Here is a 26,557-nt window from a genome sequence, read left to right as displayed (position 1 = left end):
GATGCTACACATTGTGCGTTTAATACAGCCAATGTTATATCACATAGCATTGTCGTTAGACATTCCATTATCGAAAATGGTTGTCCAGTCGTCTTTTTCTTTACTAATGATAACTCAATGATTCCAATCGCACGCTTACTAAGATTTATCAAGAATCTTAGACCTGATCAGCAACTTCCTTGCTTAAAAAAATAACAGTTGACGTTTCCACCACTGAGCATGCAGCCATTACAGAGTCTTTGATTCTGACGTCAGTGCCAACCATATTGTCCATAGAAGCATAATAGCTGCTCTTAAGAGCTTGATGTGTGAAAAGTTCAAGCCAAATGTTCACCTAGAAGTTACTACATATCCCACAGGAGTTTTCAGTACATACGAATTTTACGGCGCACTCTACCCAAAAGCACCTTATTGATGATAACTTCATGCATTGTTCTCCTGCCTACCAACCTCAAATTTTCATCAATATGAAGGTAACAGCTATATTGAGAGTTGACATAAGCAATTAAAGACGAATTATTTAAAAAAAGAGGAATAGAAGGCTGGATCAATTAATATTTTTCTGAGTTGAGGATGTTCATATAGACTTCACGCACACTTTCACAAGGACGATCGCTAATATCGGACGTGTGAGCTCAGAGGCTAGAGAAACAAGAAAGAGAATGATTGCAGCAGAAGAGATCAATGAGCTGTCATTAGAAGGTATGATGCAGAAAGTGTATATTGATGAAGAGGTTTGTTATATTATCAAGTCTTTCACGACGGAAGTTGTATACAATATATCCACTGAGCAAGAAATGATGACTGCGTGCAGTTGTATAGAATTTCAGCGAAATAGGCGTGCTTATAAGCATATGTATTTGTGTTATCGCTTTAATAAAAGCTGTGTGATTTACAGCCAAGGCAGATTGTCACGACAGTAATAAGAGAAACGCTACAGTATATTTACGATATCATCTAGAAATTGACTCTAGCTTGAGAGTTCATACTATAGGTGAGGCAACACTTATTCAGAATACTACGTAAAATAATCATATCGAATCAGTTACTGAGAGCTCTGATGTGCTTCAATCAGAAGTATCATCTGAAGCTGGAGGTAGAAGGAATGGGGTGTTGACAAGCATCACGAATGTATGTAGACAAGCTTTAGAAAGTCGTATACATTTAACTTTTGAAAATAACAGACTGTCACAAATGTATAGCGAACTAAGGCAGTTGGTGTCAGCTAATGAAGAAATTTAATTGACGTCACATCCAATCAAAACTAAGATTACGGTTTGGCGGATAGAGGGAAGCAGGGCCAAGTTAATTCAAAAGTATTTTTTGTATAGTTGCATTACAACATGAGTTTGATCAGTAGTGTCTCAGGCTTTGCTGCTTTTGGTGTTCTTGTCCGTACATATGCACTTGGTCTTCAAAAGCGCCCTATTTTCTCTAGTGAGTAATTACTAAAACGAAAAAAGATAGCAACTGATCACATGCACTAGATCCTAGCGGTCATGCTATAGCTGCCGGTGTCTTTGGTTCAGTTGGATACTTTATGTACTATTTACAAGAAAGACAAGCAGCTGCTATTGCTTCCAAGAAGGAAATCATGCTTCGAAATAGAAAGCGTGCCGAAGAACTTGCAGCTTCAGCTTAAATCAATTGTATAAAATGTCAGCAAAGACCCTCCCCTTTCAATAACAATAAAGAAAGATTCGATGATTTTATGTACACAACTGTAGATAAAGCTTTATTTTATTTACATAAATCAAGACTAGATGAAATCTTCCTCATCATCGTTCCTTAATGTCTTCTTGATCGCCTCTTCTTCAGCTCTAATACGTTCAACTTCTTTTCGGAGCACAGACGTTAGCTTCAAGACATTCTTTTCATATCGAGCAGACACCGGTACGATGGGAATATTTTTAACTTGAGACTGAAGAATTTCTAGGTTTTCTTTGGCAGGATTGACAATATCTGCCTTATTTGCAACAATAAGTGACTGACGCTGAATAAGACCTGGCTTATAAGCCTCTAATTCTTGCTGCAGTATCTTTAGATCATCAAAAGGAGATGGTCCACTGATGTCAATAACATAGACCAACAGCTTTGCACGCTCCACATGACGAAGGAAGGCATGTCCGAGACCAACATTTAGGTGGGCTCCTTCGATCAAGCCAGGAATATCTGCCACTGTCAACTGAAACTGATCTGCGTAATCTACTGTGCCCACAAAGGGGTGGAGAGTCGTAAACGCATAATTTCCTTGCTTGGGGTGAGCGTTTGAAATAGCTCCGAGCAGTGTTGACTTGCCGGCGTTAGGTAAGCCCACGAGGCCGATATCAGCAATTGTCTTGAGTTCCAATTCGATCTGCCTTTCCTCTCCTTTTCGTCCTCGTGTGGCCCATTTGGGAGATCGATTTTCCGTTGTCAGAAAATAAGGGTTACCATATCCGCCTGCTCCTCCCTTACACACTAATACTTCCTGTCCATCTTCTGCTAGGTCTACTTCAATTTTGGTAGGGTTTTCATTACGAAGACGCCATCTGAGGTATCTATCTTCTTCATCCATCAGTCGTTCAGCTTGTTTAAAAAAGTTGACTTTTCCCTCTGGCACTGCTTCCACTTCATCCATGCGTGGATAATATACCCATCTTGCAGCACGACGAGCTTCCTTATCCATAGGCTCTTCCTCTTCCTTCTTTTCAGGCAAAGGAACCTCGCGTACAATTGTTCCCACAGGTACTTGAATCACCAAATCATCTCCTCTCATCCCATGTCTTCCACCACCCATTCCATTATGTCCTCGTTTAGCTGAGCATACGCGTCCAAGTCGTCTGAGTGAGCCTTCGTTTGTAGTGGCTCGAATGATGACATTTCCACCACGTCCACCGTTGCCACCGTTAGGAGGGCCTTTTGGAAGGTATTTCTCTCTCATGAAGGATACACAACCATCTCCCCCGTCTCCACCTTTGGCTCTAAATCGTACAAAGTCGACAAAATGACTATACTGTTCACATAGGCTTTAATTTTATGCGTACAAAATAAAGTATAAAAATATTACCTTGGAAGGACTTTTACGATTCGAATAACTATAAAGCAGGCGAGTTGTGTGAAGTCTGGCCTTTTGTTCAAACTGTGCTCCAAAGCAGCATGATCTAACTGCGGTTAAATGACTTGTTAATGTCAACATTAGAAAAAGGGAGTGAACGGGAGATGAAAAGGACAATAAAAAATTGTTTCAACCAAAAAAGGCAATCGCCTAAAAATAGTAGTCACGTAACCGAGTCCCCCTCATAAATAGCGGAAATGGGGGACAGAGGGATGAATCCTCCTCTTACTAGCCAGGTAAAGAAAAACCCTAATGATACATCCATCCATCCATCTGAACACAACATCCTAGTTCTTTAAACAAGTCCTCGAACAGTTATAAAACATGTCGAAGAGAGAATCCAAGGCCATCTACTTCCAAAAGCTCAACGATTACTTGAACACCTACCAATCCATCTTCATTGTCAATGTTGACAATGTAAGCTCTAACCAAATGCACCAGATCCGTCAATCCCTTCGTGGTGAGGCTACTGTTCTTATGGGTAAGAACACTATGGTTCGTCGTGCTTTGAAGGGCCTTATCACTGCCCGTCCCGAATTCGAAAAGCTCTTGGCTCACGTCAAGGGTAACATCGGTTTCGTCTTCACCAACGGTGACCTCAAGGACATCCGTAACAAGATCGTCTCCAACCGTGTTGCTGCTCCTGCTCGTGCTGGTGCCGTTGCTCCTGGCGATGTCATTGTCCCTGCTGGTAACACTGGTATGGAACCCGGTAAGACCTCTTTCTTCCAAGCCTTGGGTATCCCCACCAAGATTGCTCGTGGTACCATTGAAATTGTCTCTGACGTTCCCTTGGTTACTGCTGGTGAAAAGGTTGGTCCTTCCGAAGCTGCTTTGCTTAACATGTTGAACATCTCTCCCTTCACCTATGGTATGTCCGTTGTTCAAGTTTATGACCACGGTGCTATCTTCTCTCCTGCTGTCTTGGACGTTGAAGAATCTCAATTGGTTGCCAACTTGATGGCTGCTATCCGTGAAGTTGCCTCCATCTCTTTGGCTGTCGGTTACCCCACCGTTGCTTCCGTTCCTCACTCCATCATCAACGGTTATAAGAACTTGTTGGCTGTCTCTGTCGCTTCCGACTACACCTTCGAAGGTTCCGAAAAGATCAAGGAATACCTTGCTAACCCCGAAGCCTTCGCTGTTGCTGCTCCCGCTGCTGCCGCTGCTGCCGACTCTTCTGCCCCTGCTGCTGAAGAAAAGCCTGCTGAAGAAGAAGAATCTGACGATGACATGGGCTTCGGTCTCTTCGATTAAGTTCTGTAATGTACATTCATAATCAAAATCAAATTATTGAAATAAATCTTGATGATTTGCTTTTTGTGTAAAAGCTTTTATTAATATATGGTTTATGTACGATTTTTTCTTGTTTTGTACAATGAGTAAAGTAACAAACAACAATGACATCTTTATATATAAATTTTAGTCGTGTAAATATGGACGTGAGTGATGATCTGAAGAAGGGAAAGGGGTATTGTGTTGCTGTCCTAGATAAGTTCCCCAGTCGTTCCAATTTAGACTAGAAGGGGGTAAGGAAGGTGTGACGGAATGAGGTGAGGGCTGCTGTTGTTGTTGTGGAGATGTATGCGACTGTGGTACCGAGACATAAGATAGAGGATAATTATCGGGGGTGGAAGTCATAATGGGTGATTGATAATTGACATAATTTGGAGTAAAAGAAGAGGACGAGGGTGGATGATAGACCGGATTGGCTGAACGAGGAACTTGAGAATAAACAGTTGGATAAGGATCGTTTATAAAGTGAAGGTTGGATGAAGAGGTGGTTGGAGTAGAAGAGATGGTGGATTTTTCATAGAGGGTATTGTCGTCATCGTTAGGCATAGGATAAAGTGGCTTGGTCGCTTTAGAATAGTACATGACATCAGATGTGTCTTGTAAAGAACCAGTGTTAGCGTACGGTAATAGTTGAACAAGGATGTGAGATGAGTTACCTTGCTCAATTCCTTGATGCAAGTCAGGTGTGATTCCACCGACGATACTGGTGTTCATCATACGTTGATACCAATTTGATTTAGGCATCACGTCATGGCCAATGGAGTTGTCGAATCGTGGCTGGTTACTCTGGTCCGTATTTTCGGGATGTGTCGCCGTAGAGAGTTCAGAATCACTGATAAGATGGCTGTAATCGTCATTTGTTGATAAAGAGATATGATCGAGCTGAATAGAATGAACATCGATGAGCATTTTGAGGATATGATGAGCACGACGAGCGCAGGCCAGCTGTTCTCCGTGTTCCTGAAGAACAGTAACAGAATGGGAAAGACGTCGGAGCCTGAATAGAGAGTCAGGGTTTTTAAGGACAAGAGCGAGATGAATAAGGGAGGATTGAAACATGGAATAGACAAAGAAGGTGGGTAGACATAAAGGAGAATACGAGTCAGGATCATTCATGAGGGATTGCTTTTGCTTGACGATAACCATGATATTATGAGCAGCATTCTCACAAGCTCGACGTGACTCAGTGGCTAGTGCAGTGTTACCAAAAGGCAGTTCTATAAATGGCCTATGTAACAGTAACATCGTCGTATAATAAATTAGCGATAAATTAACTAAATTAAAAAGTAAAATTAGAATAACCAATCAGAAAAATAGCGTAAATGACTAAAATGTATAAATTTACCTTTTTCGGCTTCAGATACAGCATGTGCCTCACCCAAATGTGTGGCTTTCCAATTCTTTAATCTTCGGTCAAGGACAGCGAGAATGGTGGGGTCATCTAAACCTGCATTTGTGTTTGAATGCTTTGATTTGGGTGCATAAAGAGCTTTGAGGATTCTACCGAGTATCTCTGATAATTTAATGAGAGCGATAAAGTGCTGATAAATAGGTGCATCGGATGATACTCGTTGATCATCATAAACTTCATGGGGCACAGGCAAGTCTGTATCAAAATCACGATCAAGGATGGTCAATGGCTTGCCTGCACGAGCACTCATGAAACGATCAAGGATATAGCAGGCGTAGAACACGCGATGTCTTGTCTCAATCTCAGAAGGAGGCAAGTTCCAATTGGAACATGAACGATGCAGGCCAATGTCTTGAGCCATACGAATAGCCTTGCCAAGAGTGTACCACTGTACAGATTCGATGTCTGTTTCGTCCATGTCAAGGTAAAGAGTCATCAGTAAAGCAGCTTGAACATGTCGCAGTCTTGCACGATAAGAATCTTGAAGGCGAAGCATGACCTTTCTAAAATAAGTATTGGCGTAAGCATCCGATTTCTTGAATAGTTTGGGGAAGTGACGTGATGCAAAACGAAAGGCTACAGCTAATACAGCTTGTGCTAGGATATTGCAAGGCTTTAGGTCATACGCTTCAAACCTCGCTTTGTTTACTATGGGTAAAAACTTATGGATATGAGTAAAGTACCTAGAAAGAAAAAGTTAGTCGTGCCTCGTAGTTTATATGTTGAATGACCTACAACTGACAGGCCTTTTGAAGGATGGTATGAGATGGTAGATCATTCTTTGGCAGTTGTGTCAAGTGTTCTTTTTTATGTTGTTGATCAAAGATAGAGCTGGTTAAGGAAAGTCCAACGTCAAGGCGTGTATATTTCCCAGTGATAGATGAAGCATTTGTCTGTACAACGAGAATTTCATTCTGAGGCATGAGCTGAAGAGCAACATCTTTTCTTCCAGGACATTGAACAAATGATTTCGATTTGAAAAGGTCATCATTAAAGAGATGAATACCAGCAGAGATGCCAGTGTATTTAATAGAATCGTAATCTTCTAAATTCAAATTTGCGAGTGTTTCTTCTATTGATGAATGTTGTGGCTGATGATGCTTATTTATTTCTTCTTCATCTTCGTCTCCTGAAGACGTGCTTGTAGATAAATTATCATCGATTATATCATATCTACATTTTTCAATACAAAAATCATTCTCTTCAATCTCTCTGATGGATTTCTTTGTGAGTTGAGTGAGTAATGTTTCCATTTTTTTACATCTTGTTTCTAAATTCTCGACATAGCTATTTAAAGAGTCAATTTCATCTTGGCATTTATATAATTATATATATATATATATATATATTTACACACTGGGTGGTCCTCGTTTCTTTCTTACAGCTAAAAATTCACAAGTAAAACCCCACTAAAAGATGTGAGTCTAGAGAGAACAATAATAATAATAATTATGATCAATTTACTGCTCTGCAATTTGAACAAGGTATCGAATGGTCTGCGTCACAGCGGGCTTTCCTCTTTCTACAGAAATCACAACTTCTTTTGGCCCTTGTCCTTTTAAGGGGTATATTTGATGTATTGTTGTTATTATTCTCAATCGATGAATTGTTTATAGAAGATACAATATTCATGATTGATATTAAAACACAGAAAAGAAAGAGAAAAAAGGGAAAAAAAAGGGAATATTATTTTTATAAATTTATGTGGTAAAATATATATAAAAAGAGAAAGAAAGAGAAAAAAGATAATGTGTGTGTCTGTGTCTGTGTCTGTGTGTGTAATAAATAGCCTTTTTTTATTATTATATTCATCATTATTTTACACGTGCGCACTTTGAATTTTAACGTATTTGGTGCATTTCGTTTTGAAGGTTGTGAAGTAACCTACAGTCCCTTTAATATTTTGTCACTATGGAAACACCTTATTTACCTTAACATCTGTTTATTCTCTTCCTGCTGTTGATGAAGAGCTATTCGGAGTTGATTGTTGTCATTTTCCAAATTCTGTAATTTTGTACTCTGGTCCTTTAGTTTGGCCTATTAAAGAATAGTGTTAAATATAGAAAAAAAATTTTTGCTTCCCTTGTTTGTGTACCTCTGAACTTTCAAATTCAGCAGCCATCCACCTCATTTCAAGGGCCTTTGATTTTAAGGATTCATCCTTCTTTTGGCATTCCGATTCAAGGGCACTCATCTTCTGCTTGTATTCTTCATTTAACTTTTCGATATCCTTTTGTTGTGTAGCCGTAATCGTCTTTAGACGATAAGCAAATCCTTCAATTTCTTTATCTTTCAAGTCAAGTAATTGTTGGAATTGAGTTTGAAGCACCTTGATCTCTTTTTGATGCTGAGATACAATTGACTGTATTTTACTGCTGTCATCAGACTATTACATAACTTTGAATCCACTATTTCTATTTTAATATAGCCATTACTTACCTGGCTCGTCACCATCGTTTCCCCTAATCGTTCCTCTGCTTCTTTGATTTCTTGATCTTTGGCTTGGATCATTTTATCATATGCAATCTTTAACGTGCGTAACTCTTCTTCTATTTTTTCCTTTTCATTTAATTTTGATTTTAATTCATTAATTTCTTGCTCTTTTCCCGTCAGTTCCTTTTCCTATTTAAGGTATTATACTTTACTCACAGATGCTCTATTTTTGCTCTTACCTTTAAGGCAAGTGGCTCACTGACCGCAGTACTCATTGCTTTTTCATGCTCAGCCTTAATAGAGTTTAGCCGCTCTTGGTATTCTTGTTCAAGTTCACTCATCTTTTTGGTCTCTTCCTCTTTCCATTGCATTTGCAAGTCTTCGATTTCCTTTTGCATCTTTTCGGCCACATCTTCATTGCTCTTCACATGATTTTCTGTTTGTAACTGGTATTCTGCTTCCAACGAGGCTAATTTCTCACGGTATTGTAGTTCTAATGCTGCCCTGTCAACCTCAGCCTGCTTTTGGACTGTCTCCACCTGTTCCATTGCTTCCTTCAACTGGGTCTCTAAATTTCTTATTGCCTCTGTGTGTTCAGAGACAAGCTTATCCATTTGCAATTCATAATCTTCTGCAAGTTCAGCCTAGAGTTAGATAAGTAAGTCGTACACGTGAGGTGAACAAGGGACACACAAAAAGCTTATACCTCAATTTGTGATCTGAGTGTTTCTGACTGTAACTTGTGTTTGGCTTGCAACTTGCTGGTAGAAACTTCGTGTTCTCTTTCTATTTCTTGCATTCTAGACTCATGGCTGTTCTTTAATTCTTGTATCATCGATTCGTAACCTTCCTTCAACTCAACCTAAGGCACTTGTGAATACGCTTTTTTGTTTCCCCTCTCTCTTTTTTTTTTTTCTTACCTTGATCTTTTCTGCATCAGACACAGTCTTGGATTCAATCTCTTTCTTGATGTGTTCAACCTTCTCTTCATAATTTGTTTCAAGGCTGGTAATTAATTGTTTATGTTCGGTCATTAATTTCTCTACAGTCGCTTCATGCTCCTTTTGAAGTTTTTCCAAATCCTCATCGTGCTTTTTCTTGAGCAACTCGAGTGCTTCTTGATGAGAGGCTGTTATACTTGCCAATTCTGTAGTCTTTTGAACATCCAGACTCTTTTGCATCTCCTCAATCTGAGAAGCGTGTTGGTTTTCAAGGGCTAAGAGAGCAGCGACATGCTCCTCGCGTAACTTGGTACCCACAGATTCGTGAAACTCTTGTTTTTGTGCCTCCCACGTTTGGTTAAGAGTCTGAATCTCACGGACGTGGGCCTTTGAAAGGGACTCAACCTCGTCCTGGTGCGCCTTTTTCAAAGCTTCCATCTTGTCTTCAATATCCTGTCGAAGTGCAGCCAACTCAGTTTCCTTGGCTTGGTCTCTTTCACGAAGTTCCTGTTCGAGTGCTGTTTTAAGTTTAGTGGCGTAGCTCTCTTCTAATACCTTCAACTCTGACGTATGAGTGGCATTTAGTTTATCTATAGCCTCCTGGTGCAATTTCTCGCCTAATTCGAATCGTTCCTTTTCTTGTGCGTGTTCCAACAGGAGTTTCTCGGTAGCTGCAGCAATCGCCAAGTTTTGTTCAACCTTGAGTTGTTCCACTTCCTGAGCATGTTTGGTCTTGAGTTGCTCAATTTCCTTTTCGTACTTGGTCACTACTTCAGTCAGTTCTGTATCACCCGAATTCTTTAAGGTTTCGATTTGCTGTAATGCGTTACTAAGCTTGTCTTGATGTTTAGCTTCCAGTTCCTGTAGTTGCTTGTTGTGCTCTTCCAAAGCAATATCTTTAGACTTGACATATTCTTCCTTGACCGACAAAAGTGTTTCTTCGTATGCTTTTTCCTTCTCGTTCAGTTTTTGTGCGTGTTGCTCATTAAGTGCACTGATCTCAGCATCATGCTTGGCTGTCAAGGCAGCAATGTCTGATTCTAAACGAGATGCGTGTGCTTTCTCAAGCTCCCTGAGAGCATCCTGTACGTGCTTTTCATTACTACTCTTCAGTTCGTTGATTTCGAGCAAGTGTTCTTGCTTTAATTTTTCAATGATTTCTGCATGTGACTTTTCGAGTTCCTCAATTCGGGATTGCCAGTCCTTCTCAGTCTTGCCATGACCCTGCTTCAAGGACTCGAGCTCCTGAGCATGTGTCTTCTTGAGCTCTTCCATCTCAGCCTCAAACTTGTTCTTCATATCAGAGACATCTGAGTCGCTTTGAGACTTGTAGCGGTTTTCGACAGAAGCCACTGCTTCCTGCAACTGCTCCTCGTGAGATGCCTTGAGTGCTTCAATGGCAGCCTCATGTTCCTTCTTGAGTTGTTCGCTTTGCTGCTTAAGGGCTCCTAATTCCTCTGCGTGGTCTTGTTCCAACTGCTTCATCTTTTCAGTCATTTGTTGTTGTAGTACGAGTATTTGTTCATTCGTATCGTTCGTCTGACCAAGCGTACGAGCCTCTTCCAACTGAGACGTCTGTTTGTCCTTGATCTCCTTGACTGCCTTTTGATGTGCATCTGTTAATTCTTGGATAGCTTTCTGATGCTTTTCCTCAAGGGCCTCTCTGTCACGATCACGTTGAAGGATGTAATCACGCTTCAGCTCGTTTACTTTGGACTCATGCTCGGCTGACAATCGATTCAGTTCTGCTTGATGGACGGCTCTTAGTGCCTCTTCCATTTCTTTACGGATATCGTCCAAATGACCATCACGCTCAGCATCGATGGCCTTTAGCTTCTCCTGATACTCTGCTGCCAGTTTGGTTTGCTTCTCAATTTCCAGCTTGAGTTCGCTTTCGAGTTTTTCCATACCGCTGTTGTGATGAGCCTGAAGTTGCTCAATGGCTTGACGATGACTAGCCGAGAGCTGTTCCATCTTACTTTCGAATTCGGCACGAATCTCTCGCTCAGTCTCTGAACGAGCGTTCACTACAGCCGTCTTTTTGGCCTCGTTCAAAGCTTCAGCATGGGCTTCCTCGAGCTCTTGTATAGCCTGTGCATGCGCTGCTCGGATCTGTTCAATCTCTGAGGAAAGTTTGGTCTCTGCACTAGAGCTTTGGTCGACAAGTGCCTTCGCGTGACTTTCTTCAAGCTGCTTTATTCTTTCTTGATACTCGTTTTCAATACGCGACTATAAAGAAGTCATTAAAGAGAAAAAAAAAGAAAAGGCTTTTTTGTTACCTTTTCTTGCTCCTTGGCCTCCTGAACAAGAGTTTCGTATTCTTTCTCTAAGCGGACCTTTTCCTCTTTATGAGCGTCCTGTAATTTTTGCATTTCTTCTTTGATACGTTCTTGTTGTTCATTCAATGACTGTACAAGTGCCTCATGCTGAGCCTTGGTGTCATTTACTTGTGCTTCATATTCAACCCGAATGGATGTCTATTAAAAGAACAAGAAAATGTGAGCGATTCATTATCTATTTACTCTAATGGAACTTGCCTCGGCTTCTTCCTTCACTCGCTTAATCTCGGCTTCATCAAGAGCCGCCTGAACCTGACTCATCTCAGCCTGATGAGCTTCCTTCAATGTCTCCATTTGACTTTCATAGTTTTCTTGAAGTGCTTTGATTTCAACCTTAAAGAAATCATAAGTAAAAATGGTATTTTTTGGTTTGTTTGTTTACTTTTAGCTCATTGGCAACTTTATCCAGTTCCTCCTGGTGACGACTAATCAATTCATCCAGTTGTGCAGCTGATTGCGTCTTTAATTCTGCCAATTCATTTTCATGCAGACTCTTGGATTCGGCTGACAATTGCTCGAGCTCTTGAATCTTAGCTAGTAAATTTGTCTTTTCTTGTTCGATAGCCTTTTCACTCTCTTCATTAGGCTCTTGTAGCTTCTTGAGTGATTCTTGCAAGGCATTCAGTTGCTGCTCATAATCTTCTTTAAGTGCATTTATTTGAAGTGTATGCTGCTCGTTCAATTGGTTGCTGAGCCCTGTCAAACGAGTTTGATGCGACTTGTGCATGTCCTACATGACGGAATTAAATAAGCACATTCTTTTTTTTGGGATAATCCAATCAAACCTGAACACTTTCTCGAAGTTCATCCATATCCTTTTTGAGTTTAGACACTTCTGTTTCCTTTTCCTTGATATGGCCATGCAAATCCTGCTTCTCTGCTTCCAATTTTTCCCTGACCTTTTCCATATTTTCACGAAGAATTTCCTCTGCCTCTTCTTGCTTTTTGATCAATTCAGCCCTTTCCTCTTCAAATTGAGCAGCGGCTTCCTTTGATTTTTCAAGTTGCTCATCACGGACCTGTTCCAGCTCTTGAATATGTTGCTTTAATTGCTCAATCTCGTTTGACAAAGCCTCAATCTTGGCCTGATGCTCGTTCTCCTCAGCCACTTTACTCTCATCACTGTCATTTTCTTCTTTTGTGCTAGTCGTAGGAGTCACAGCTTCCTCAGGGGTAACCAAGCCAGTTTCGATTTGCTCCAGTCTTGTCTTGAGTGCCTTGAGATCAGCCTCTTTGCTATCAATCTCGGCTTGTTTTTCTGCCAACAGATTTTCCATTTCTTCATTCTAATAATTTTTTTTAGATTGTCTATCTAAATCTACTGGAGCGCAATTTTTTTAAATACCTTTTCCTTTAAGCTCTTTAACTCCGCTATTAATTCAGTGGACTTAGGTGCAGTAGAAGCAGTGGGTGATCGAGCGGTTGAGGAAGATGTCACGGTAGATGCTCTTCGAACAGAGGCAGTTGATGTGATGGAACTAGGACGAACACTTGACGTACGTGTGGTAGAAGCAGTAGGTGAAGTTATCTTTCGAGTAGTGGATGCTGTACCTGCAGTGGCTGCAGATGAGCGAGTAGATGGCACCGCGGTCTTTCTTACAGATGGTGTAGTTGGAGATGTTGCACTGGCTGCAGAAGTTCGTTTGGGCGTAGCTGTGGCTCGTGAGGTTGCTGTTGTTCCTGTAGCTGTGGTTCGTGAGGTTGTTGCTGTTCCTGGAGTCTTTGAAGCACGAACACTTGCAGTAGTAGTAGAACGTGCAGTAGAAGCTGTTGCAGTAGAGGAACGAACGGTTGAGGCCGTGGCTGCTCTTGTAGGCGGCGTCTTGGTAGCTCGTGTTGTTGCTGCTGTTGGTGTCTTGGTAGTTGTGGTCTTTTTAGGTGTCGCAGAAAGACCTGCAGCGGCCAAAGAAGATATACGGTTTTTTACACTTGGTGTCTCAGACATGGATAAATCAGAACCAAGTGCTAAAGTGGATTTTCAAATAAGAGAAAGAGAAAAAGAAATGTAAAAAAAAAAAGACAGATAATATATATATATAAAAGTGCAGCTGTTCCGCTGACAATATGAGGAAGCACGGAATTTAAAATATAAAATAGGGGGAGCACAAAAAAAGACCAGCACTAAACAAGGTTGTTTTGCTTTGGATCAAGATATATGTATTAGATCTTAGGTTATGCCTAACATGGCTATTATTAATACATGTTTAAGAGTTATATTTCCTAAGTATCCGTAACATCGAAAACACTTGTTCCCGTTTAACGTCACTCTGATTTTACTATCATCCAAGTTCAATGAAATGTTTGATACTGATATGGATGAAAAAGAAGATGCGTTCTTCGATGCAATGTTTCATAGAGATATTTTTGCTTTGCTCAGGCTGTTTTTGATCTGCTGCTGCACTAGTCGTTTTTCAAGGCACTACTGATTTATAGAATAAGGGACCAATTTCTCATCTACAGCGTCCATGGCTTCGCCTCCATTCACATTGTAAACATTTCATTGGCCACCTTCTTTTAACAATAAACTATGAAATCAGTTTCACGCAATAGGTGAAATTAATTTTAAACAGCCAGCTTTTTTTTTTTGATAGCCCCTCAGTTTTTACTGTAAGACCCGTTCTTTTCTACTAACTCTACTTTTCAAGTCATCGTACTACAGTAGTTTCTCTGAGCTCTTAGACAATCAGCTACCATCATAATCACTTTCAATTACTGTTTGAAAGCACTTTTTAAGATGAGCTTATCAATTTCCAAATGAGGTGCGTACCGCCTTGAGTGAAGTTTTCGACTTCTTAAGTATTAAAACGAATATAATGGAAAGACCAAGATTATAAAAAGAAAAATACAATGGCTTTACATCAAACAAATAAGCAACTTTCTATTATAAAATAAACAAAGAAAAGAAAGAAAAGATAGAACCAAAAGTTTACTCTCGAAAAAAAAAGAGTTTAGCATGGATTGTTCAATTTGAGTAAGTGAGCAGGATAATCCTGGAATGAGCTTATGGAGAACCAGCGTTCACAGTACGACTTTGTGAGGACAACTGCAGAAAAAATGAGACGTAGTTTCATCAGAGCAACCACAGAATGAACACGACACGGAATGGTGTTGACTTGGAATAAGGGTATGTAAACGTTATTTGCAAGGGATCGTTCGATGTAGCAACCGATATCACGCATTTCGCGCTGCTGGAAGGAGCGGTAGTCGTCAGAAGGCGTCCATGATACAGGAGACGCTACAGGTCCGTATTGTTTCCGTTCCAAGGCTCTTTGTGACAATAAATACTTACGATAAGACTGAGGACGGAGATGAGGACCTAAATTACCCACTCTAGGAATACTGGGTCGACAAAGAGGTGTCAATCTGGTGACCGCATCTAGGTCAGTCGTAGAAGCACTTCCGGAGATGTACAAAGGCAGGAAGACAGAAGACAGTAGAACGTGTCCTTGAAGGAGTAAAGCAGTAGTTTTACGATAAAGCTGTAGAAAGCGAGGATACTCGTTAGCTGTCCGCAGGCGAAGGTTAGCGCAGTCTGAGGGTCATGGATGATAATATCACTGATTAGAATCTTGTGAAATCCTGGATTAGCAGGAGACAGTGTTTGCAGAATGTCGAGCATGTAACAGTGGGAAGGACGTTCAGTGGGACTTATTAAGTCACAGTGGATCGGCATAGCCAAGAAGGCCTTTGCATTCAGGCTAGAGATGCCAGTGTTTCATAAACTATAGCAGTATTGAATATCTAACACTGAATCTATAATATGTATAGTGCATTGAACGGGATATTCTTTATTTCCAAGAAGAATAATAAATATGGAATCGACAAAGAAGTGTATGAACAGATGATAAATGAATTGGAAACTAAATTCGCCCCTTTCTTTGACGAAGCTCAAGTTGATTATTTTCAAATCGGACATCTAAGAAAAGTATACAAGGTATTGTATTGTGATTTTAGCACATGGACATTATTTCTAATCTATTTAATAGACGGCCATGAAAGACGCCAGGTTGGCCAGAAAGATGGCGTTCGATATGGCGTTCGATCTGACAGCTGATTCTCGCAAGCAACTAGAAGCGATGATGAGCGAAGCTGTAGCTAACATGTAAGGTTAAAATGGCTCCATTTAAAGTGAGTAGCTAATTCGTTATAGGATAAGGGAACTGGAATCCGTCTGCGGCTCTCACCATCTAGAAGACAAATTCAGAGCAAGATTTGTCACTCCTCTTCTGTCGTCTTTCTTCAAAGAGACCAAACATTTCGCTTATTTTGGGTAGGTTATTTATACATTTTACAAACTAGGTGAATTAACTTTAAATTTGTATTCATTGTTAGTTCCGACGAAGAAGCATTGGGGAGCAAAACAAGAAAGGGTGGACTAGGCCGTAAGTCAAATGGAGGATATAAGGTCATTTACAACGACTACGAACAGCAAATAATCCACGTTGAAGTCAAGGGTCCTAAAATAGTTACAGAGGATCACATATATCACCCTGATTTTACAAAACTCTGTAACTTGCTGAAGGATGAGATTGACCATTTGCTGTGGAAAGATTGCCCTACCGAAATCCCAGTCTTTGGAATGCTTATTAGCGGTAAGTGAAGGGCTAGGGATATTTTTACACAAGATAAACTGAAAGTTACATTGTAATTAGAACACAAGGCATCGGTATACGCCATGGATTTAGTCTATACACATATGTATAGACTATTTGAGATTGGCGAATTTTTAATTCCTCATTCCAATCTTGATCTAAGTCGTTTGGACCAGTGCTTTAACGTGTTGATCACTCTGAAGGTTAAATTTTAATACCAAATAGATAATTGTATTTGCTTTACTAACTGTCAAGAATATTAGGAATTGGTGGATAAATCCTCCAAACAATGCTTGGAGTTTTTGATGAAAGCCGCCACTCCTGGAACGCCTCCAGCACGAAGGCAGCTTTATGTCAAGTCTTTTAGGAGCCCCCCAAAAAAAGTCCGAATAAAAGCATCTCTTTTGTTAAAAAAAATATATAACATTCGCTATATAAAATGCAGTATTTATTTACAAGTGTTTGTCAAAGAACTGGGAATTAGACGCTTTACAGTTAGAGGTTTTGTTTATATGTGACATAAGAGGGTTTAAAGAACATGGCTTGACAATTGAGCATTGCCTTCATTGTTTAATTTATGTGGAATACACGGTAAGCAGGACCAACCAAGCAGGACCAACCAAGCAGGACCAACCAAGCAGGACCAACCAAAGTGGAATCAATTAAGAAGAATCAACCAAGTAAAGAGACCAAAAAGTAAGCGTATTGGCAGTTGACACAGAGAAATTCCTGAGGCTTGACCGGATATCTTTCCTAGTATATAAGGGCATTAAAGGCTATATTATTTAAGCAAAAGACTAATAGTTTAAATACCCCTTTTTTTTTAAAAAAAAAAAGCAGGTAATGGGGGCTCATCTTCACACTACAGCCAGCAAGGATATATGCCACCTATGAACAGACCTCTCTATGCTCACGCATAGCGAACCCTTTTTTTTATCGCCCTCATAAGCGGTTGAATTGCCTAGTGAGGGTCAAGTCATAGCTATGGCACTGCGGCAACAACCATCAAAATAGCTGTATTCGTCATCTCTGTTGCTATTCAACAACAGCAGATCAAGCCGACCTTGAGTTCACCCATCATATAGGATATATGCCATCTATGAACAGACCTCCCTATGCTCACGCATAGTAATTACAAATTCTGCTCCTCCACTTAATTGTTGGCTCGATTCCCTGGATGGTCCTCAATTAGTTGCAGATGTATATAATAGATCTGTATCTGTATACTCTGAGGCAGCAGGTAATACGCAGTACCTGCCATTTAGATCCGAGATACCTGATACCCTTTAGACCAATCATGTTGTGCCTTAGACAGGTCAACATGCAACGTTGGTACCTGATAGATTGAAAAGAACCATTATATGGGCCTACCCTGTATAAAAAAACGGCGTGAAAGACAGTGGTATTTTATACAAATAAATGGAGCATATGCAGCGGGAATGAAAGGTTGCACCAAGAATTCGAACAGGAGAATTTGATTATTCCGAATCATCATACCTAAAACCTTTCGGGAGAGGATGGGATGAATATACAGTTCATGTTGGCATCTTACACGTAAGGGATGAGAATTGGGGTTCTGAATGGAAAATGTGGAAAGGCGCAATTGAGACAAGGAACGTGTAAGAGTAATGTTAGAAAGAGTACGTACAGCAGCTGATACGGGAAGTTGCAGACAAGTATTGGCATTAGGTACCACAGGCGAGAAATCCATGGGCAGTGGGTCAATCGCATAGAACAATAAATGCAGGGGATTTGTAAACGATCGTAGAGAGGAAGGACGCAAATCGAGGAATAGGAAGGACAAACGGAAGCCATCCACAGGCTATGTTTTTGGTAGTGTGAGGCTGACTGCCTGAAGGTGGGAAAGGAAGCACTCGGCGAGGCGGGGGAAGCACAATCGAGCCTTGAAGCGCTGGTGAGACCCAGAAGGTACATATCAATAACATAAAACTGACTAATCACAATAGTAATTACAAACCCTATAATCATTTTTAATATCTTTCATCTTTATTCTTCCAAATAAAAGAAATATAAAGACTCCTATTGTACTTTCTATCTATTCTCACTACTACTACTACTACTACTACTACTACAGCTATAACAACTACAAACATCGCATTGCTTCTGAATTTGGAGAGGAGGCGATTATCCTCTCATCTGACAACCCTGTCGAACTTGAATGGTTTGTTTCAGTTGCCTAAACATAATGAGTATGATAATATTCTTTTATTCGAACGTTTCTACTTATTTTTACAATGAAAATAAATCTATTACAAAAAAAGAACAAGTTGATTTTTAGCCCGAAAAATGAAATGTCCAGAGGTTTTAGCTGATTATCAATGAAAATATATAAGAAAAAGGCTTTGGGCTAAAGTCTATGTGAGGCTTTTGAGAGTCGGCCTATGATGAAGTCCAACAAAACTATCCAATGTGTAGCGTCAAGCTAAACATGACTTTAAATGTTGCCGTCTTAGACTGTTTCTTTCCAAGGAGAAGAAGAGATAAGAAAGAAATGTTGTTATTGTTGTATTTTAATTTTATGTTATCAGTTTGATCAGCAAAGGTGCAAGATCATTCATGTGTAACTATGATAAATTCATACTTTATACCAGAGAGAATGAACTAGACAGCCTTAGGTTAGGCAGAAAATTTAGTAGTGTAAAATTGTATAGCGTCTCTACATGTAGCGCCCCAAGGAAGCGTCCGTAGCACTAGCCTATTTTTGAGTACATTTTTTGAGTGCACCAAGCATTTGCCAAAATAAAAGGCAATTCAGACTTTTAGTGTTGTGTCAAGCTAATAACACAATTCTTATCAAAATGATTTAATTTATTCTTTAAAATAACTTTACATTTGGTAAACGAGACATGTACAAAGGTAGCTTGTTTTCTTTTGGTGCCCTGCTATGACCAAAATATACTTACCCAGCCCAGTACCATACGTATGCCCAAGTAATGCCTCAGAGTGCTGTATGTTTGTTTGCCAGGATTACCCAATGCGCCTAGACCGTCGTAAAGAAGAATGCTCATGAGCAAATTCACTTGATAAAGAGCAGACGACAATTGTTTGCACCAGACAGTCATTTTACATACCACCATTTCTTCATTCTTCCTTCTCTCTCCACTGTTTCCAAAAAAGATGGTCAAGCAGGTTCACTTTTTCCGCCCTTTATATATCTTCCATCATAATCATGGCGAAAGAACCAGCACACTCGGCAGACTTTTCTACAAGGAGAAAAGCAACTTCCAGAAGAGCAACGGCAAGAATAGGAGTAAGCTTCTTGAGTACTTGGTAAGTAGTCAAAGCCACTTTCTTGGCCAGAGGATGACGAACGACGGGAGAAGCAAAAGAGAAAGCATCAAAAAGACAATTAAAGGTTTTAGACATGAGTTAAAGAAAATAAGAGTGGTTAATAATGGAAAAAAAAAAAAACTAAACAAAAGTGTGCCTCTTTTTATATGCCAAACGGTATAATTTATCAAAAATACAGCATGCGCTTGGCAACTTTTACCCTTTGATAAAATAGCTCCAGGAGCATAAACCTATTTTTATGCAATTAGAATCTTGGTAAACTGTCGTTTAGTCTAATGATAACCTCCCCTTATCCACATATATGTTTATAACTATGATTTCATTTTATTTCAATAAACTATTTAATCAATTATAAGCGTACGTTTATGCAATGTTCAAGAAATTATTTTTGATAGAAAATATTACAATTTAGTAAATACGTGAATATAGCAAGGTGTTTTTATTGTTATTAACTTGGTCTATAAAGTAACTTGATTGGGAGCCGTTGTTCTTTCCAATTCATCTGTTGGCCATAACTCATGTACAACTGCCTTGTTCTCCCTATTCTGTCATCCAAATAGACGACGTTACTGGAATATCAAATGCTTTACTAACAGCAATAATCTGCAAGTGACCAGATTCTCTTTTACATTTCTTGATCAAAACTCGTTTATAGAAACCATTTTATCAATAATGAATGGTTCATTTTCAGCTGAATGAATAAAAAGGTAAACTTGATAAATCGAAAGCGTATGATGATCGCATTATTGATCAGCACAACTGCGGCAGAAATTACCATTGCGATTAACGAGTCTCTTGACATCTCACAGTAGATAACAAAAAAGAATCATAAAGAAGCACAAAGAGTAACGTGTTGAAGTTCGCTCTTCCCGACACTGTCAATAAGTGTTTAAAGGAAAAAGGGTTTTGCTCTTACTTTATGACCTATAAGCCTTTACTTACAAGCATTCACAAGTGCAGCAGAAGCTATTGGGCTACGACGATGGCTTTGGAGGGATTCTCTTGATGTTTTTGTTAAACCTGCAAAATTTAGAGAGCACGAGCCTGTTGTGTACAGAATACCAAACGATTTGCAAGTTTTAAGCCGTTTTTATTTCCTGGCTTAATCTGTGAAAACCAAAATTATACCATGGTCTTATCGTTATGTATGTGAAGCAAGTTAAGCGTTGATAGGCTATCTAGACGGCCATAATGGTATTAGCACTGTTACAGATCTGAAAAAATCAATATAATGACATTAGGATGTTTTCAGTCATTTCTTGTATCAAATAGTGCATTAATAGTTATCTTTATTAAGCGCATATATTAGCTATATGCGCGAGTTGTTTTAAAAAATTCATTAGGTAATTAAAAAGATGAACATGCTTCCAGAGCAATGTTGAGTATTTACAAAAATGCATTTAAGAAAGTTAATTAAGAAGAGTGCCTGATATTCTTACTACTGGCGCTAGACCTTTCAGCAAAGTACGCTACTTCAAGCTCGCCGTCACTGAAATAATAAGAACCTTCATCATTCAAGAAGGAATCATTATCTATTTCTGATAAACGTTGAATAACTGACAAGTCCTTCTAAAAATCACACTTACCTTCTAATTGTTCTTCTAATATCATAAAATGTTTAGGCGTACTGTTTCGGTAGTATGCACTATTTCTTGATAAGCGAGCTTTAAGGGCCAGCGAATCCGTAGACTCATTAGACAAGTGCTCCTGTGAGCTTAGGTCTTGCATGTATATCTTTAGCGTATCTTCTGTAGGAAAGACTTGCTCTCCAGAAGCTTTAGCATTTTCGTTTTCTTGAGGATAACAAGAGTCGGTCCAAAAGATATAGTCAAACTTGACTAGCATCATTCGAAGCATATGAGAAGGAATGGCCAAGGTAGCAGAAAAGACGACACAAATGTTGGACAAAGTCATTTTGTTCTTGTTTGAGTTTTGCACAACGCGGATCAGATGTGCACACAAGAAGCGTAAAAGTGCATAGTTTACAAGTGGGAGAAGTGAGATAAGTCGGCCCAACTCGTGTATTTTTGCCTGTTGATCTGAAGCTTCTACCCAAGCAAATAAGGATGAGGAAAAAAAGCAATAAAAAACGTTCACTTACCACAAGTGCGTAGATACTCGCTCAATAAACTTTCTGTAAAGATGTTTTCTGGAAGTTCACGTAACCACATCTTGAGTAGACCTGCTACAGCATGAAGATCGTGGTGCTGATCTTGGCCTAAAAGATCAACATCGCCTTCTATATAGAAGCTATGCTGTGAGTATAATAATAGTAAAATAAAAGTTTCAAGTACCGTCGCTGAACCTCCTCTTGAGGCCTTTGATCTCCAACACACTTCCACTCATTCTGTATATGCCTTCTTCTTGTAGTGCGCCTTTGATTTCCAAGTACTCTATACAACGATATACAATAGCTGGCAGCATACACTGATCCGAAATCTTTGTTTTATCGGCAACATCTTGCAAAGGAACACCAAAGACGCCATGGGCTGCAGGCGTTGGATTGAGCATAAATTCATGCTCATTCTTTATACTGTTTAGTTCCTTTGGTTTGTAACCAACTGAATGTAGATGCTGTCTAGATGCTATATGAATCCCAATCCCTGTCTGGTCCGAGACTGACGATCTTGGGCTAAGCGGGTCCTTTGATGATGACGAGTTAAGAGAATTACGCATATCTGGTAATTTTTTGTCCACGACTTTAAGGCTTCCTGCAAGTGAAGGCGATGAAATATCCTCACTATCATAACTTAGATCTGAGAGGCCGCTTGCATTCCTTTCACTGTTATACAAATATTGTGATGCATTTCGCAGACTGGTAACCCAATGATCCCTTTCTTCATCAGAATCAGCACAAAGTATGTGCTTGTGCATGTTGTTGCTGGATTTATATTCAAGAAGTACAAACGCGTGGCGGTAATCATCCTGCTGTGATTCATTAGCTGTGTAACACCATATTTGCGAATTCTTCAAGTTGATAGTGCCCAAGAGTTGTCCGTCTTTCTGTTTACGAAGGAGTTAGTAAAAATACAAAGTATGTCATTCGTACTTGCATTTTCATAATATGTCAGTGAGCCATCATTGCATAAGATATAGTATCGTAATATCCAGCCACCGATGTTCTTTCTTTTTTTAGTAAGATATCCTTCTTTAATGCTACATTTCTAGAAAAAGATAATAAGAAAAAAGAGAATAAATCGACAATGACTGTACCTTTTGAGATGCATCTCCAATAATTGAAGAATTAAGAAACTCTAATAGACTTGTTTCGTTTATACATCTTAATGACACTGCATGCTGCAAGTATTCCTCGATAATACGCTATGAGACCCTTTTATCAGAACAATGTACGATTGAGATTTTTTTTTTTATTACCTTTCTTTCGTCCACCTTGGCCGGGGCATGGGCGTTCAGCAATGGCTTTTCTGGCAACTTTTTTAGGAGGCTACCATGAGCTGGATTACTCTCTTTTAACTAAGCATAAACGATTAGAAAGAGCAAACGGTTAAATCAAAGTCAAAACGTACTTGTTTATCCAACATTTGAATGTCATTCAATGTCTTTTCTATTTTCCAAATTTCATTCTTGACATCATTATTTTTCTGATATACGCTAATTGTGAACACAGGTGTCCCTTTGCCTTTTTCGTCAATGAACACAGTGGAACTGACAACATCAATAAAGACATTACATAGGTTGTTAAGGGTTAACTTTTCCAAATGGGTTATCGCCAGAGAATCAAACCGAGGTGTTCGTGGTATGACGGGCGTAGAAGGCTCGCCTCTGGTGTATATGTCTTGTTTATTTTTGGAAATATCAAAATGAGAAGAAGCAGGAGTATGGTTGTACTGATTCTTGTGTATTTCCATATCCGTCCATTTCACGTCGTTTACAGAATTTAAGTTATTGTGTTCAAGTGTAGATGATGAAGGATGGTGGCTGAATACGGATGTTGTGTAAAGTGGTGAACTGATGGATGAAGAAGCAGGCGTGGGTAATTGTGATGATGATGATTGTAATGGTGTGGATGATTCTTTGTTGGTTTTATTAAGCAAGTATCGAGGAGCATAATTGGAAGAGGCCAAGTTCAGGACAGGGGGTCTTTTAACCAAATGGGGCTGATGACTTGTGTATGGGCCCTTTGAATGACTATCCACTTTATTCTCGTTGGAACGAAATGGAGACTTTGGAGGAGGAGTCAATGCTTTTTGGATGACTAAATCTTTATGAAGATCACGCTCTGTAGATTGATGTTGTACAATTCTTTTGTCTGTTTGATGGTCGGCTTCCGGTATATGCCTAACCGAGGCAAGTGCCTGAAGTTGCTTATTGTGTTCTTTTAAGCTTTCGTTCTCACTTGACAAATGCATCAATGACTCCTTTAAACATTTGATGACGCCTTTTTGTTTTTCGATAATTCTGCAATATTGTTCATTCTGTTGGCGATATTTTTCTATTGTCTTGTAATGAGCGATTGAAGGCTGTACTTCTATATCGCCTGATGACATGGTATAATAATGCAAGAAGACTGTATATGAAAATAAATTGATAAAAGAGCGAAAGAAGAGCGACAAAAAAATAGAGACACACCGGAGAAGAAATGAAGTAAAAATCCAGTTGACAAGGAGCGTCGGTAAATGAAATAGTTTATCTTTTTCAGTGAACAATAGAAAATTAAAGTTTATTATTAGTATTGGTAGATTAAAAGTATAGATTTTAAAAGAGAGCATAAGCAGCAACGGCTGTAGATGCCAAAGTAGTTAGAGCGATACCAGAGCTTAATTGAACAGCACCACTTTTTCCAGGATTGGGATTATTCACAGTGATACTAGCAGTGGCAGCTGTTCCACCTAATGGGTTTGATACAGTCCTGTTCTATAGTCAGATCAAAAAACCAAAAAACATATAAACCCCCCCTTACGTGTTTGATTCAGCAGCATTGACGGAAGAGATGACGAGAGCAGTAAGAAGAACAAAAGAGAATTTCATTTTTAGAGAATAATAGTAAAAGGTGGAAAAAAGAGAGAGAGATCAAAAAATGAACCTTTTATACTTTGTTCAGGTTACATCTGAGATGAAGAAGTGTAAGTTTTATTGTCATATGATTGCTATTTTTCATTATTTTTTTCTTTTTCATTTATTCTTGCTTGATCAAATTTACTCTCCGTCATTTTTGACATAAACACACGTTGTCTGTGAGCTTTATTTGTTCTTTTTTACTCAAAATATGCAGAAACTAGTTGCACGAGTTGGTACTTTCAAGCAACCTTATTCACGCTTATTTTACACAAGCTCTGTTCTCTTCAAAAGTGAGCCCATTCGTTGTAAGTCGGCTGTTGATAAATTGCATCATGTTAATCAGTTAAAAAGCACATCCTAATCTGTATGCACACACAATAAATTCAGAGAATAAAACTCAAAAATATGCTATTTCATATGTATCAGATGATGACTTGGGTCAACGTTCAATAGAAGACTACCCAGAATTGATCATTGGCTGGTCTTCTTCAACTGATACATTGAACACAAGGACATTTGTTGAAAATGGAAAATTTGCAGATTTTTTAACAAAGACGCTCAAAGAAAATATTCATAAAGTAAACGATACCAACTTGAAGGCAATGGCAGATTGGCAAAAAGAAGGGTAAAAAATGACAAAGGGGCAAACCTTTTGCATATTCTAATATTGTATTAGTTGGATGCACATTGGTGATGAACGTGATCCACCTGCTTGGGGACGTATTAATTTTCCTGAAGATATCGTTGGTAGTGTTCAGTTAGTGAATGGCGTTATACAAGAAGGAACATATCAACCTATGCCTGCTCATCGTTTGATCTCTGGAAAAGGTATCTTTCAGCTATCAGAGCCATTGACTCAATGTGTTATTCGTGCTGCAAAGGCCAAAGTCTCTCAATAAATATTCCTTTTTTGTAATTGATCAAAATTAAGTCTCAGGACGAAAACGAGTAACAACTCGTGGCTTTTCCTATGTTTGCTGTCCTCTAAACAAGGGCTACTCTTTGGTGTGTTCCCCTTCTTGATCATTAACCATGCAGGCCACTCGAGTGTGTCTTTCACCATTCTTAAAAAATAACGCCATTTTAACAACTGCTTCCAAAAGCAACTTGTGCTGCAGTCAACGATTCATTTCCTTTTCAGCTCGCTTAAATGAAGAAGAAGGATCAAAGACCCCTGAAGTTGAAACAGCTGAATCTACTGAAGAAGTAGAACCTGTCAAACTGTCCCGAAGACGACGTAGATTTCACGAATGGATGAAGGAAGTGGGTTATAAATTCAGTCGTCCTTCAGAGGGTACAACTAACTATCTGGCAACCACAGTAAGATACCCTCTTTCTTTGTGACATCAGTTCTTAATTCTCTCTCTCTTTCTTTTGTTAGCCTTTTCCTAATAACCCTTTATTCCAACCAAGACCTCCTCTTGCTGATGCTACTAAACAAGAAATATATGATCAATATGTCTCTGATCCACAAAATTGGTCAGTTCGCAAACTGGCAACAAAATACAATATCTCTTTAAAACGTGTAGAAGCCATTTTGAAGCTCAAGCAAGTTGAAAAGGATTTAGAAATGAATGTAAATATTCTGTCTTTAATGTTAAATCAAGTATCTTACCATATGCATAGGGAATCCCCTTACAAAGAAAGTTTGCAAAGGGAATGGAACAACTCATGGGCGTAGATAACCGAACTGAATTATTAAAGGAGCCTTTAGTCGATGTATTCCCTAATGTTGGCAAGCCCAAGTTTAAATCATTAAAGGAAGACGCTCACTTTGGACCAGAAGATGCAGCTAAAGTACTTAACCGCATACCTTTCAAGGATTTGGAAAACAGAATGATTGAGCTTGGACAAGCAGATTTCAGCTTACCTAAATCTACAAGTACTAGTCATGAATCTACGAAACCCACAAAGAAATTCGTTATTGTAGATACATCTGCTTAGAATTTAAAAATATTATGTAAAAAAAGTGTCGTCTTGATTTCCACACAATAAATTATACAGGTTTTCTTCAAAAGAGGATAACTGAAAGATTATTATTAAAGTGGTAGTGAGAATAATCTAACTAGAAGATTAATGAATAAAAAATAATATATTATTCGTTTTATACTTACCGA

At 39.1% G+C, this 26,557-nt stretch overlaps 13 protein-coding genes across 13 annotated transcripts; 5 read left to right on the top strand and 8 right to left on the bottom strand.

The window, feature by feature from the left end:
* Nucleotides 1-1,343: 1,343 nt before the first annotated feature.
* On the top strand, nucleotides 1,344-1,642 carry RHIMIDRAFT_203177 (uncharacterized protein; the record flags this gene model as incomplete). Its single annotated transcript, XM_023606664.1, has 2 exons — nucleotides 1,344-1,437; nucleotides 1,488-1,642. The coding sequence occupies 2 exons, from the start codon at nucleotides 1,344-1,346 to the stop codon at nucleotides 1,640-1,642; spliced, it is 249 nt and encodes an 82-aa protein (XP_023465980.1).
* Nucleotides 1,643-1,759: 117 nt separating this feature from the next.
* Nucleotides 1,760-3,178, bottom strand: RHIMIDRAFT_238086 (GTP-binding protein Obg/CgtA; the record flags this gene model as incomplete). The annotated part of the gene is made up of 2 exons (XM_023608887.1): nucleotides 1,760-2,995; nucleotides 3,050-3,178. 2 exons carry the CDS (start codon nucleotides 3,176-3,178, stop codon nucleotides 1,760-1,762), a joined length of 1,365 nt encoding a protein of 454 aa, XP_023465979.1.
* A 160-nt stretch (nucleotides 3,179-3,338) lies between these two features.
* On the top strand, nucleotides 3,339-4,436 carry RHIMIDRAFT_142457 (ribosomal protein P0). The gene has a single exon (XM_023605712.1). It carries the CDS (start codon nucleotides 3,422-3,424, stop codon nucleotides 4,352-4,354), a length of 933 nt encoding a protein of 310 aa, XP_023465978.1. The 5' UTR covers nucleotides 3,339-3,421; the 3' UTR covers nucleotides 4,355-4,436.
* An 83-nt stretch (nucleotides 4,437-4,519) lies between these two features.
* On the bottom strand, nucleotides 4,520-7,057 carry RHIMIDRAFT_238084 (uncharacterized protein; the record flags this gene model as incomplete). The annotated part of the gene is made up of 3 exons (XM_023608886.1): nucleotides 4,520-5,667; nucleotides 5,739-6,487; nucleotides 6,540-7,057. 3 exons carry the CDS (start codon nucleotides 7,055-7,057, stop codon nucleotides 4,520-4,522), a joined length of 2,415 nt encoding a protein of 804 aa, XP_023465977.1.
* Nucleotides 7,058-7,709: 652 nt separating this feature from the next.
* On the bottom strand, nucleotides 7,710-8,887 carry RHIMIDRAFT_142448 (uncharacterized protein). The gene is made up of 3 exons (XM_023605711.1): nucleotides 8,477-8,887; nucleotides 7,900-8,426; nucleotides 7,710-7,841 (listed from the first exon to the last, which is right to left on the bottom strand). The coding sequence occupies exons 1-2, from the start codon at nucleotides 8,849-8,851 to the stop codon at nucleotides 8,097-8,099; spliced, it is 705 nt and encodes a 234-aa protein (XP_023465976.1). The 5' UTR covers nucleotides 8,852-8,887; the 3' UTR covers nucleotides 7,710-7,841; nucleotides 7,900-8,096.
* A 5,578-nt stretch (nucleotides 8,888-14,465) lies between these two features.
* Nucleotides 14,466-15,190, bottom strand: RHIMIDRAFT_238082 (uncharacterized protein; the record flags this gene model as incomplete). Its single annotated transcript, XM_023608885.1, has 3 exons — nucleotides 14,466-14,752; nucleotides 14,807-15,022; nucleotides 15,076-15,190. 3 exons carry the CDS (start codon nucleotides 15,188-15,190, stop codon nucleotides 14,466-14,468), a joined length of 618 nt encoding a protein of 205 aa, XP_023465975.1.
* RHIMIDRAFT_313724 (uncharacterized protein) lies at nucleotides 14,988-16,324 on the top strand (the record flags this gene model as incomplete). Its single annotated transcript, XM_023614885.1, has 6 exons — nucleotides 14,988-15,038; nucleotides 15,106-15,451; nucleotides 15,504-15,619; nucleotides 15,668-15,787; nucleotides 15,850-16,109; nucleotides 16,170-16,324. Exons 2-6 carry the CDS (start codon nucleotides 15,278-15,280, stop codon nucleotides 16,322-16,324), a joined length of 825 nt encoding a protein of 274 aa, XP_023465974.1. The 5' UTR covers nucleotides 14,988-15,038; nucleotides 15,106-15,277.
* Nucleotides 16,325-17,728: 1,404 nt separating this feature from the next.
* On the bottom strand, nucleotides 17,729-18,131 carry RHIMIDRAFT_284496 (uncharacterized protein). The gene has a single exon (XM_023613188.1). The coding sequence runs from the start codon at nucleotides 18,053-18,055 to the stop codon at nucleotides 17,831-17,833; it is 225 nt and encodes a 74-aa protein (XP_023465973.1). The 5' UTR covers nucleotides 18,056-18,131; the 3' UTR covers nucleotides 17,729-17,830.
* A 687-nt stretch (nucleotides 18,132-18,818) lies between these two features.
* RHIMIDRAFT_284493 (uncharacterized protein) lies at nucleotides 18,819-19,541 on the bottom strand. The gene has a single exon (XM_023613187.1). The coding sequence runs from the start codon at nucleotides 19,494-19,496 to the stop codon at nucleotides 19,278-19,280; it is 219 nt and encodes a 72-aa protein (XP_023465972.1). The 5' UTR covers nucleotides 19,497-19,541; the 3' UTR covers nucleotides 18,819-19,277.
* A 1,196-nt stretch (nucleotides 19,542-20,737) lies between these two features.
* Nucleotides 20,738-24,001, bottom strand: RHIMIDRAFT_292369 (RhoGAP-domain-containing protein). The gene is made up of 8 exons (XM_023613888.1): nucleotides 22,949-24,001; nucleotides 22,797-22,895; nucleotides 22,635-22,742; nucleotides 22,475-22,585; nucleotides 21,716-22,424; nucleotides 21,523-21,660; nucleotides 21,008-21,469; nucleotides 20,738-20,959 (listed from the first exon to the last, which is right to left on the bottom strand). The coding sequence occupies exons 1-8, from the start codon at nucleotides 23,927-23,929 to the stop codon at nucleotides 20,835-20,837; spliced, it is 2,733 nt and encodes a 910-aa protein (XP_023465971.1). The 5' UTR covers nucleotides 23,930-24,001; the 3' UTR covers nucleotides 20,738-20,834.
* Nucleotides 24,002-24,079: 78 nt separating this feature from the next.
* RHIMIDRAFT_292368 (uncharacterized protein) lies at nucleotides 24,080-24,478 on the bottom strand. The gene is made up of 2 exons (XM_023613887.1): nucleotides 24,343-24,478; nucleotides 24,080-24,291 (listed from the first exon to the last, which is right to left on the bottom strand). Exons 1-2 carry the CDS (start codon nucleotides 24,408-24,410, stop codon nucleotides 24,138-24,140), a joined length of 222 nt encoding a protein of 73 aa, XP_023465970.1. The 5' UTR covers nucleotides 24,411-24,478; the 3' UTR covers nucleotides 24,080-24,137.
* Nucleotides 24,479-24,573: 95 nt separating this feature from the next.
* RHIMIDRAFT_227220 (uncharacterized protein) lies at nucleotides 24,574-25,445 on the top strand. Its single transcript, XM_023607589.1, has 3 exons — nucleotides 24,574-24,745; nucleotides 24,792-25,065; nucleotides 25,117-25,445. The coding sequence occupies exons 1-3, from the start codon at nucleotides 24,649-24,651 to the stop codon at nucleotides 25,337-25,339; spliced, it is 594 nt and encodes a 197-aa protein (XP_023465969.1). The 5' UTR covers nucleotides 24,574-24,648; the 3' UTR covers nucleotides 25,340-25,445.
* Nucleotides 25,446-25,455: 10 nt separating this feature from the next.
* On the top strand, nucleotides 25,456-26,557 carry RHIMIDRAFT_292366 (uncharacterized protein). Its single transcript, XM_023613886.1, has 3 exons — nucleotides 25,456-25,760; nucleotides 25,822-26,016; nucleotides 26,067-26,557. The coding sequence occupies exons 1-3, from the start codon at nucleotides 25,473-25,475 to the stop codon at nucleotides 26,382-26,384; spliced, it is 801 nt and encodes a 266-aa protein (XP_023465968.1). The 5' UTR covers nucleotides 25,456-25,472; the 3' UTR covers nucleotides 26,385-26,557.

Source organism: Rhizopus microsporus (genome assembly GCF_002708625.1).
Source record: "Rhizopus microsporus ATCC 52813 unplaced genomic scaffold scaffold_9, whole genome shotgun sequence".
Taxonomy (NCBI): Eukaryota; Fungi; Mucoromycota; class Mucoromycetes; order Mucorales; family Rhizopodaceae; genus Rhizopus; species Rhizopus microsporus.
The sequence above is the reverse complement of the archived record's forward strand: the minus strand, read 5'-3'. Positions and strand labels throughout refer to the sequence as shown.